At 46.1% G+C, this 12,387-nt stretch overlaps 1 protein-coding gene across 1 annotated transcript in view; it reads left to right on the top strand.

Moving 5' to 3' along the window:
- The window catches only part of LOC119457387 (cubilin-like), a 41,938-nt gene that overhangs the window by 22,546 nt on the left and 7,005 nt on the right, over positions 1 to 12,387 (top strand). The window contains exons 8-10 of the mRNA XM_037718973.2: positions 6,607 to 6,766; positions 10,981 to 11,094; positions 11,558 to 11,779. Of these exons, the coding sequence (XP_037574901.1) occupies positions 6,607 to 6,766; positions 10,981 to 11,094; positions 11,558 to 11,779 (496 nt within the window). The remainder of the gene's footprint in view (positions 1 to 6,606; positions 6,767 to 10,980; positions 11,095 to 11,557; positions 11,780 to 12,387) is intronic.

The raw sequence follows: 12,387 nt of genomic DNA, 5'->3' as shown, positions 1-12,387 counted from the left end.
TACACGCGCGGGTCGCGCATGCGCGTAGATACCGCGACAGCACGATGGTGGTGGGGCGAACGCGCCTCTAGTGTCTTATTGCTGATGCAATAAAACGGCCATTGTAAATTATTCTTACAGCAGGAATAGCTTAAAATTATATTAGATACAAAGCATCCGAAAGTTCCAACGCGGATATTCTAACTTGGGCCCGAATATATTGAAGATCGGAAATGCGCTGCCACACCAACCCCTGCAAAGCCCACGACGAAGCACTCCTCAAGTATAAATTTAAGGCCCATGCAGATCATCGCGAATTCGTGTCAAGTGGAAGCAGCAAGGTGTAGTGTGCTGCAGCGAGCGATTTTCAAGGAATCGTCAATGGGGTGAAATAAATAAAAGTGGAAAAATGATACAATGCCAATAAAATAATCAAGCGAGAGCGATAAAATAGTGCAATCGTAAAATTGGTAACAGGATACCTGCTAAGTATCCCGAATTTCTCGTAAATTTTACGAATTTTGGCTCGTTTACGAAAAAAGTTTTTCTACGAAAAAGTTCTACGAAAAAAGTTGTCGCAGTTTCACCTGAAAGGCGAAGCATCAATTGCGATAGCAAATTTGTAGAGAGCTATACGGAGTAATGATAGTAGCTTTATTAGCTGTATAAACTTGGACATGCAGCAGCACCGGCAACACGCAGAACTGTTGTCGACGCCGTCGGCGTTTTGCCCGCGTTCGCACAAAATGCGTGCGGCGTTGGTGACTGTTGCCGGAGCCTCTGATATAAATAGGCACTTGGTGCCGCAGCTAAACGTCGCCTCCCTTCCCTCCCCCTACCCCCCACGGCCTTTCGTGCGTCAGAAGAAGGCGCGTTTGCTCTACATATATGGTGATGGTAAAGGAGGAAAGAGACGCCTACTTCTGCAGCCTTTTGGGAGCACGGCACAGAACGCGCGTTTGTTCGCCGTGCGTTCACTCCCCGTGAAAGCGCGCGTCCCTCGCGCCCTTTCACTCGCCTATACAGCGTTCGGCAGTGCGCGGCGACGATTTCATCTCCATTGACGTCATACGGAACCTCACGGCGACGGCGACGGCAACGGCGACGGCGACGCCGACGGCAGAAATCTGCTTTGTAGTGTCCATATAATTGCTATCGCAATAAAATAAATTCTGTCCGCAAACAAGTTGCCTTCGCCTATTCCTGACGCTATACAGTACCTAAAAGGTGGCATGCCCTTTACCATTGGTAGTATTCTGATACTGAAACGATGCAAGAGGGTACTTGCTTCAATAAGTTTATATATAAATATATATTAGTGAAACATAGATCCGGATCACAGGATCTGGCACAGAAATAGTTCAAAGAATATAGGCACGTAGGAAAAATAACAGGACTTTACCGACGTTTCGGCCGCGGGACCGGCCTTCGTCTAAATGAAACACACATGCAACGGTGAGGATATACAGGGTGTTCATTTTTAAGCTTTACAGAATTTTTAGAAATTGCCTGGGGCCGGTAGCATAATTCTTATAATTGAGCTGGGTTATTCGATGAGGCAGACATTAGTAGCACGAGAAATCGAAACACATATTCAACTAATTAACAAAAAATAATTAACTTCTTAATTATTTTACGACACCAATTGCAATTTACGAATTGTAGCCAGTGAGCTTGTCAGGCGTATCCACTTGGAATGAATTTCCAGAATGAACCAGTTTGGAGATATGCGCCATGAAACTCGCCGTAAAAATGCAATGTTGTTCCACTTTTTTTACCAAAATGCTGCTTTATACATTGAAGCACAAAAGTAACTGGAACGCCCATGTATTTTGTCCCACACTTTGGGAAATAATATTTTGAAACTGGTGTCATCCTGGTAATTCATTTTAGGTGGATCTGTCTTGCAAACTCACCGGCTACAATCCGTAAATTGCGATATGTGTCGTAAAGTAATTAACTAAGAAGTTAATTAGTGATTTTTTGTTAAATAGTTGAATATGTGTTTCGATTGCTCGTGCTACTAATGTCCGCCTCTTCGAATAACCCAGCTCAACGATAATAACTAGGCTACCTGCCACATGCGATTTTTAAAAATTTCGTAAAACTTAAAAATGAACACCCTGTATAAGGTAACAATGATGTATGATTGCACGTATTACCGCACTGTTGCTGGCTTAAAAACGAATTGATCAAGACATGTATCTAAACAGGGCACGTGATAGCGCAAAAATGCGCGACTACAGGAAATGCACGCATATTGACACTTTTCGGGGCGATCCCGTGGGCGCTGCCATATTTGATCACATGGTGACGTGTCCATTGCTTGCCTCAGCTGCTTCCCTTGCCTCCGTGTTTACAACGGGTGTAGATGACGCCCGGTGTGGCTCCGGAAACCTCTGTTTCGGGAGATATCGTAGACGCTGACTCGGTGGTCGACACGAAGCTTTGGCCACAGCTTCAGAGGACATGTAAAAGCGCTTTCGAAGTTCATTAAGCTTTGTCAAAACGGCACGAGCAGCGTATGTGGTGCTTGTTCTAAAAACGAGACTAAAAATCTAAGCTATCCAAGCTTTCCGCTTATGAATTGAATCAGGATCAGTGCGTTTTGCTCTCTTTGGTTTGACCCATTTCTGACACAGTGAAGTTAGTCGGTGCGGTCACTACCTGATTATTTTCGGCCTAATCGCTCGCAGGTGTGCTCCGTTGCAATATATTTACCGTATTTACTCGTGTAATGAACGCACTCGTATAATCAACGCACCGCCAACTTCAAAATTTTAATTTTTACGACGAAAGTCGTCAGAAAAATTGTTTATTACTCGCGTAATAAACGCACCCTCAACTTGCTGGCGTGAAGCAGGGGAGACACGGTACGATTCGTTGTCCGATATGGCATCCGGCGGTGTCACAAAAGAGCGCGTAATCAAAGCGCGCGCCGCGTGTCACGCAAGCCAGCGAAAGAAACACGCCGGGCCCGCGGCAGCTTCAACAGAGAGGGAGAGCGCATACTCCTCAAACAGCCGACGCGACCAACGGAGTCTAGACGTCTAGAAGCATAGATGAAACGATGGTAACCAGAGAGAGAGAGAGAGAGAGAGAGAGATAACGGGCTCCGAGACACCTTTCACCCGGCAATTCGAAAGAGAGATTACTACAGCATGAGCGTGCGCAAACAGGATGAGTCCTCACCCCCCCCCCCCCCCTTCCCCTCGACGACGTTCCGACGGCGGCGGTTGAAGATCGAGAATTGACTGGAAGATTCCCAGGCTTTGGCCATGCTACGGGATCAGGACTCCGATAGGAAGGTTCGAGAACGCCTGTGAAGGATATAAAACGTCGTGCGGTGATCAGAGGGATCAGACCGCTCCGGTGAAGAAATGCAACGTGGATACTGACCTTCTGCGGAAGAGGGGAATTCCCCGGCAAGCTAGTCGACGAGTTCATCGAGCGTCTGCATTTCCGAAAGAAATTCCTTCTTCGAGATTTGCCCCGAGCTACGCCGAGATCGTCTGACTCCAAGACCAGCACGGGTGAATACGATTGTACACTTAGTGTTCCTATTCATCTTGTACTTACGTGTTGGACTCTTAGAGCATGTCGTTAATTATTTTCCTGTGTTTGTGGATACCCATCTTCAGATGGGTATCCACATTGTATTGTGTTGTATCTAGCCTAAGTTTACAAGTGTGTGTGTGTGTGTGTAACTGCCTTGTGTGAAGAATACATTTTGTTGTGTTTTGACAACTCTGGGCTCTGACTCGGTCTTTGGACAGCAACCGGCGTTCGCTGGCGCACCAGAGGGCCCATTCTTAATTGTCCTTGCTTTCGTGGGATTATTTTCGGAAGCTGATAAGGCGTGACAGGCAGGTACGATTGTATGAGACGCCGTATCGGTCGCCGAATCGTAGCGTGTGTCTCCTACTTTTATTACGCTAGCAATCATATGGACACTCCAGGCGCATTATTGCCGTCGGCCCCGACGATCGCGGCTCTATCTCCCACGTTCGAGGGAGGAAAGTGGGGAAGAAACGCGCTGTATTTCGTCGCGCGCATGGCGCCGGTGAGAGGGGGGGGAGGCGGCGCAGCAACTGCGCGGCCGCGCGCGCCCTATCTTGACAGAGATGTGCGTCGGGGGCTGAGTCTAGGTACGACGGTGGCTTATTTTATACCTTTGTGCTCGCTCCGTTCTCGCCGCTCAGTTTGCGTTGAAGCGATACATGGCACTAAGGGAAGGTCACTTCGCTCGCTGTTGCAGGCGCGCTTCCTCATGCCAGCGTTTTGACAGCGAGTGTCCGCGGTCACCGAGTGTGATGTGTTCATGTTTGCCTGTGCACGCCGACACCATGCTGCTTAAATTACTTTGCAAGTTTATACGGCCGATAAAGCTACCATCCTTACTTTGTATAGCTGTGTATGCATTTGCTATTGCAATCGATGGTTCGCTTTTCGGGCGAAACTGCGACTTTTTTGGAGGTGGCTGCGGAAAAAAGATCGCTCAAAATTTTGCCCCGCATAATAAACGTACTCCACAATTTTGCGCATACTTTTCTGGAAAGAAGGTGCGTTCATTATGCTAGTAAATACAGTATTCTTGCTGCACAGAAGTCTTAGAACGTAGCTGTTCTGTACTTTGTAACTTGTAGCCAAGATGTATTTTTGCTCGTAACTCGCTTACTCCTGTGAACCGTCACGCAACATTCAGCTTCGACCATTCGTGTGCTGTCGGTGTAGTCGCTGTTACCCATGCTTTGGCGCACTGATTCAAGTGTGCACCCATTCACATATTCTTAATAGGTTGGCGATAGAGTTTTCGTAAGCTTGCGTGCGAGTTGAGGTCGATGTGTGTAGATAACGTGCGCGAAACTTACTATGTGAGAAAGCGGCGCTACTCCCTTTGTCATTGTTTAACGAGCGGTACTCACTCTTGCCGACGTTCCGGGGTTGAAGCCTTTTCTCTGGAGGTTAATGATACAATGCGGGCGGATAAGTGCATTTTTTATTCACGAGGAAAGTCGTACATCGAGAAGGGCCGGCAACAGAGGCTATCCGTGCGCAGCAACGGTCCGTGAACTTGGTCACACATACTCGTTCCATTCCTTAATATGTCAGACACTATTTTTGCAGCCAAATACTGCACTCGACTTCAATCCACCGCTCCACATTTTGCAGCATGAATTGAGCACAGTGCGCGAGTGAAAACCCAGTTGCATTTCCGACAGCTGATCGCTCAGAAATACGGCAGAAGCGGTGATGGTTTCTTAATCGTGCGCTTTCGCTCAGGCAACGTATGGCGCGCCGCCGAAAGCACCATCTCGTTGCTCGATATCAAACTGCTCCGCGAAAAGCGTCAACAATACATAAAAAACGGGGGGGGGGGGGGGGGGCAATGGAAATGTGGCACCGGCACAATCAAATGTCAAAAAGAGTAAAGTAGGGAAACTTGACAGCTAGAAATGCACGTGCATACATTTTGACATCATACCGTCCAAAAGTGATAAGGATAAATGTATGTGTAAAATAATAATTAGGGGCGACGAACTCGCAAGGAGTTAGCACACTAAAGTAGTACGAAGGATAATTGATTCCACAAGTTACCGCTTTAGGCTTCGACAATCGTATCTAATTCATAAATCTGAAGTGTCAGGCTATGTTTCGAAAAGAACAAGTGGTCGAATAAAGAAAAAAAAAAGCATAAGCAGATCGCAAGTGCAAATTAAAGGGAGTGGCAACCGCTTCATGGAAGAGCAAAGAAGGGAAAAGAGCCCACGAAATATCGTTTTCTCTCGCACAGAGAGCGCCCTCCTGTAGAACAACTGCTGGAACGGTCGACGGTCGCGCTTTAACCTTCATAGCGACTGTACGACATAACCTTCATAGCGACGTGCGACTGTACCTTTACACATGAAGGGTCATCACTACAGGAGTGTCCTGCCACAAAAAAAGTTTTCGAAAATGCTTTATATCACCAGAATTCCAAGATTAAAAAAAAAAAACTGTTTCTCTTGTATAGTACAAGCGATATCTTCAGTGCGATTTTGTAGGTTTCCTGCTGCGTGTGGTTGAGTAAGGTGTTCACCATCTAGTCACTGTGAGTTATATTAAGGCAAAAGCCTTGTATGTCGCATCACACAAGGACCTCCAAACAACATTGAAAAAAAAAAACAGTTTCGATGCTTTTGTGAGTAAAAACGTCACGTGGTCACAGAAACACGCTCGTGCCACTGCTCGCGCGTTCGTCGTCGTCTTCTTCCACAGCTGGCTCCGATGCCGCTCATCATGCCAGCGCTCCCATACTGCCCCTCGCGCTCCTGCCACTGCTCGCGCGTTCGTCGTTGGCTTCCACCGCAGCTGGCTCCAGTGCCGCTCATCATGCCAGCGTTCCCATACTCCCTCGGCGAGGGCGCTGACGGCATTGGCCCACTACCACTCGGTGCAGCGACAGGCTTTCGCCTTCACGTTTTACAAAGGTGTAACACTTGCTTAATTTTTTTTCCGATGTTCAAAAAGCGCTACAGGATCCCATTTAGACAGAACTGCTTCGGAAAGTCGTCGTTTTTACGTAAGCAAGTTTCCAGCACCGAGCTGAGAAGCGCGGGTCTTTGTAACCCTTTCGTCCTGGCGCAGGCCTACTTCCTGAACCAGGGCAGCCACATGCAGCTGATGCCCCGCCGCTGTGCGGCCGAGCCTCCACCGCCCGTAGTGGGCATCGACAACGAGGTGCGTGTCAAGCTACACGTCGAGCATCGCGACTCCCACACGCACTTCAGACTGCGCTTTCGATCAGGTACACACGCTTGAGCGTGCGTGCATGCAGACGCACAGTGAGGGAAACACTTTAGTTGCTTTGCTATTGTAGGCCCGGGTTTAGCGCGTTCTCGTTTATCTCGCCATCTAGCCGCGATTGCGAGCATGTTGAGGAGGCTGTCGCTCCAGGCGAATTTCTGAGGCTGCATGCCCAGCCGGGGAGTTTCGGTGTCTGTTGGCGTGTGGCGACACAGCCTGGACTTCTGTAATGAATGAAGTTTTATTATTATTATTAGAAAAGATACCGCACAAAGAAATATTATACAGGAGGAGGTCCCGAAGTCAAAGGCTGTCATGGAACCTCCTGTACAGCGTATAAGTAGAAATATATATATATATATATATATATATATATATATATACAAGTAGTTACAACAATTAATGCCAGAAACCTAAAAAAAGTAGCAAAGATACTTAACGTACTTAACAAAGTGTACATTTGGAGGCAGAAAAGAAATGGCCGAATTAAGTGGTCGCGGATGATAAAATATGGTATTTCAGTTTTCGTTTAAATTCAAATGGTTTACATGACTTAATAGTAGGAGGTAGTGTGTTCCAGAAGGAAACGGACGAAAAATGGACACTCTGCTTATCATAATTGGTACGTGCCTTAGGAAGAATAAAATTCTTGTTTAATGCAAATCGCGTAAGGTTAGTATTCGTTAGACAAGATCGAGGTATCAGACGGTTGCGGTGAAAGTTTTCTAGTTGTTGGTATAAAAACGTACCAAGATTAAAGTTAATAAGTTCGTCTACAGTAATAATACTGTAGTTACGTAGTAACTGTTTGGCAGTGATTGTAAGTGGGAAGCGTACGTATTACTCCAGCATGTAATGTAATAGTTTACATGTGAATGGATAAATGAGTAGTTTAAAGAAAGTAGTATTCCATGGCTAAATACATACCGAGCTTTTAAAGGTTTCATTATTCCGTAGTTTGCCTACTGCCTAGTGTTTGCTATGTGTTGATAAAATTTATAGAATCAAATTCTAAACCAAAAAAGTTACAGGAAGCATTAAGGGCGATAAGGTTATTACCAAGGTAGAGCGGAGGAATGAATGGGGATGAGCGTTGGTGTGACGTGAATAAAACAAATTTAGTTTTAGACAGGTTCATAGGGAGTTATATTGAGCTTTAGAACAGGAGCATGAAGATAACATAGAGGTAAGGAATGAAACTAGGCTGATCTCACAAGCAGTAATTGAAGTGGGAGGTAAGGTACCAAGGCAACCAGTAGGTAAGCTCTCCCAAGTAACAAAGTACCTAATAAAGGAACGACAAAGCATGAAAGTGTGAAACTCAAGAGATCAGATAGAATTCGCTGAACTATCAAAACTGATCAACAAGAAGTAAGGGGCATTCGAAATTATAACGTGGAAGAGATTTAGGAAGCTGTAAAATATGGACGAAGCATGAAATCAGTGGAAAGAAAACTTGGCTTAAGACAGGGCAAGATTTATGCAGTGAAAGATAAGCAGGGTAATCAGCAATATCGATGACAAAGTAAAAGCAGCGGAAGAATTCTATACTGGCTGTACAGTTCACAAAACAGCCAAGCTACTTCCATTCGAAATAGTGATGAACTGGATACAGAAGCTCCTTCTATAACTAGCGATGAAGTTAGAAGGGCCTTGAAAGACATGACCAGGGGAAAAGCGGCTGGAGAAGATGGAATAACAGTCGACTTAATAAAAGACGGAGGAGATATGGTTGAAAAGCTTGCGGCCCTTTATACACAATGCCTCACGACTTCAAGTGTACCAGAGAACTGGAAGAATGCAAGCATTATACTAATCCAAAAAAAGGGAGACGTTAGAGAATTGAAAAATTATAGGCCCATTAGCGTGTTTTCAGTATTGTATAAAATATTCACCAAGATAAATTTCAACTGTATCAGGGCAACACTTGACTTCAGCCAACAAAGAGAACAGGCTGGATTCAGGAAGGGATATTCTACAATGGATCACATTCATGTCATCAATCAGGTAATCGAGAAATCTACGTAGTACAATCAACCTCTCTATATGGCTTTCATAGATTATGAAAAGGCATTTGATTCAGTAATACCAGAAGTCATAGATGCATTGCGTAATCAAGGAGTACAGAATGCATATGTGAATAACTTCGGAAATATCTACAGATTACATAGCTACCTTCTTTCTCCACAAGAAAAGTAGGAAATTACCTATCAAGAAAGGGGTCCGGCAAGTAGACACAATCTCTCCAATGCATGCTAGAAGAAGTATTCAAGCTATTAGACTGGGCAGGCTTAGGAACGAGAATAAATGGCGAACATCTCGACAACCTTCTGTTTGCAGATGACACTGTCCTGTTCAGCATCAATGGGGACGAATTACAGCAAATGATTGAAGACCTTAACCGAGAAAGTGTCAGAGTCGGGTTGAAGATTAATATGCAGAAGGCAAATATAATGTTCAATAGCCTGGCAAGGGAACTAGAATTCAGGATCGCCAGTCAGCCTCTAGAGTCTGTAAAGGAGTACGTTTATCTAGGTCAATTACTCACAGGAGACCTTGATCATGAGAAAGAAATTTATAGAAGAATAAAATTGGGTTACCCAATTTACCCAAATTACCCTTTTCAGCTTGCGCAAGACAGGGGTAATTGGAGATCGCAGGGAGAGGCCTTTGTCCTGCAGTTGACATAAATATAGGCTGATGATGATGATGAGGAAAATTCGGTTGGAGTGCATACGGCAGGCATTGCCAAATCCTTACTGGGAGCTTATCACTGTCGTTGAAAAGAAAGGTGTACAATCATTCCATTCTACCGGTAATAACATATGAGACAGAAACTTGGAGGTTAACAAAGAAGCTCGAGAACAAGTTAAGGCCCGCAAAGAGCGATGGAACTGGAAAGGTTAGGCCTAACATTAACGGACAGGGATACATTGGTGTGGATCAGAGAACAAACTGGGGATAGCCGATATTCTAATGGACATTAAGAGAAATAAATGGATCTGGGCAGGCCATGTAATGCGTTGGATGGATAACCGTGGGACCATCAGAGTTACAGAATGGATACCAAGAGAAGGGAAGTGCAGTCGAGGACGGCAGAAAACTAGGTGGGGTGATGAAGTTTTGAAATTTGCAGGCGCAAGTTGGAATCGGCTAGCGCAAGACAGGGGCAATTGGAGATCACAGGGAAAGGCCTTCGTCCAGCAGTGGACATAAATATAAGATGATGATGATGACATTAAGTTGGTAAATATTGCACCAATTTAATACCTTGTTTAAGTAAGTAGTAAGGTTCGAAACTAGCTTGCTTACACATTTGTCAGAGTGAAAGATAGTTGTGTCATCTGTAGTTGAATGCATCCCAGAATTGTTTTCTAAGGGGGGGAGGGGGAGGCAGGGGTTGTGGTGAAATTTGGCCTAAACACCATGACGCTGTTTAAGAGAATATATACAGGGTGTTTCAGTGAACACTTTCAAAACTCCTTAAAGGTTGCCTGTGGCAGACAACACAATTCTAGTTCATGATCTGGTCCACTCGAAGAGACAGACATTACTTGCACAAGAAATAGAAATCCATAATCAAATAATTAACAAAAGTTCAGTAATTAAATTTTAAAGTATTTACCTGATGGCCCATATTGCAATTTACAAATTGTAGCCGTGGTGTTCATAAGGCGGATCCACTTGGAACGAATTCTCAGGATGACAGCAGTTTCGAGATGTTAATTCACAAACTTTGCGGAGAAATGCATTGGCGTTCCAGCTGGTTTCTTAACAAGATGTCGCTTTATGCATTGAAGCACAAAATTAATATATATATATATATTAAATATATATATATATAAGCAGGGGTCTGGGTCAGTTGACCTGCAAAGGGGGGGGGGGGGGCGAATAACAGCAGCAACCTCTCTCCCTGTAGGTGCGCCACTACATCTTGGAGCCTGTAATGCTCATCAAAAGTTGTATTTCACCTCCATCAATGCGGACGCGGCAGTTCGGAGTTCCAGTTATCTCGTGTTCCGCAGCACAGCACAACCGCTGCTGCGCCAAGCGCGGCATGTGGGACAGTTGAAGTTTGCTACACTTGAAATAAAGCACCTACTGAATGTGCCTTTTAAACACCGAAAATAAATCGTGAAGTGGCAGCATACTTCGGATCCCTTCTCATCCGGCCATGTTTAGCTGAACGGAATCGTTGCCATGTCGAATTCGCAGTGTGCGAGACCATGGTGATCGCAAACCGGACCGGTGGCGTGTCGCAGTCCTTCGGCTTTCCCAAGCTGTACGAACACGAGTCCGAGTGCAGCTGGAATGTGTACGCGCCCAAGGGTAAGTGCTGAGAACACAGGATTTCGGGAATTTCGTCCCCAAAAGAGCAGCTCCGATGCGGACAATGTGGAGGGTGTACCCAATGACAGACACTTTCCCCAGTGTTCTGCGGCTACATGCCTCCCGCACACCGCCACACGACACGCTTGCGCTTTCCCTCTGCCGAGTTCATTTGAGCATACAAAGTAAAATTTGACCTTGATATAACTCCCTCGTATTTAAGGAATACAGTAAATAAATATATCCAATATACGCCGAAATGGCACTTAAGCGTGACTGTGGCAAGATTCCGCTCATCGCTTCAGATTTGTACGGCACTCGTTACAGGTCTAAAGACTGGGCCTTATTCTTAAGACTAAGCCGCGCCATGCGAAGCAATATAGTGTTCACCAGCGATGCAAAATGTACCCTGATGACATGCAGTTTTTTTTTTTCCCCTAACGCGCGCCTGACCCAAGCGCAGGCGAGCGACTGGCGCTGTTCGTGACCGACCTGCGGTTCAGCAAGAGCAAGTACTGCGCCACGAGTGCGCTCACGGTGACGGACGGCACGCAACCCACGTCATCTGTGTTAGCCACGCTGAGCCGGCCCGAGCCACGTGCCTTTCTATCAAGCGAGGACGCCTTGTCGCTGCGCATCTGCGGCGGCGTTGTCAAGTTCGTCTACATGTCCGTGCCCAGTGAGAGTGAGTGCAATTGCCCTGCATGCCTCCTGCGCCGACTCATTTCCTCAAGCATGCACCTTTCCGTATATGTATGTGCACATGTTTTAGAGCGCAGCTCTTCGGCGCCTGTTTCTGCGTTGAGCGTCGGCGTTGTCCCTCACCGTGACCGAGCGAGCTACCATAACGAAGAATGAAAGAGCGAACGCGGAGCGCAGCGGGCGATAAAAGACGGCTATAGACCGTTTCACTGTTTACAAACATAGGCCCTGCACGGCTTCCGGTTTTACCCTCTGACGTAGCTGCAAAGTGTAACTGGCAAAGAAGCAACCATGCGTTAAAATATAGAAGAGTGATAAGGCACGTGACCGGAAGTTTCTTGGGGGCGGTGCGCTCGCTGCTGTTATCGTGAGCATGAAACCGTCTATAGCGAAGAGAGCGCGAGGCGGAAAGTGGAGGACGAGAGTATGGCAAAAGCGCGAGAAGAAGAGCGTAGGGCCGCGCAAGCCGGGCGACAACCGCTATACGAGATGGTGCCAGAATAGCGCACCGTCGTATCCCATTGGACCACAGATCTCCAGCGAACGTTCAAAGGACATCCAACAACGGATATTTTGACGTCCGTCGGATAT

This window comes from Dermacentor silvarum, chromosome 1, assembly GCF_013339745.2.
Source record: "Dermacentor silvarum isolate Dsil-2018 chromosome 1, BIME_Dsil_1.4, whole genome shotgun sequence".
In the NCBI taxonomy this organism is placed as follows: Eukaryota; Metazoa; Arthropoda; class Arachnida; order Ixodida; family Ixodidae; genus Dermacentor; species Dermacentor silvarum.
Note: the sequence above shows the minus strand (reverse complement) of the source record. Positions and strands in the feature narration are given on the sequence as shown.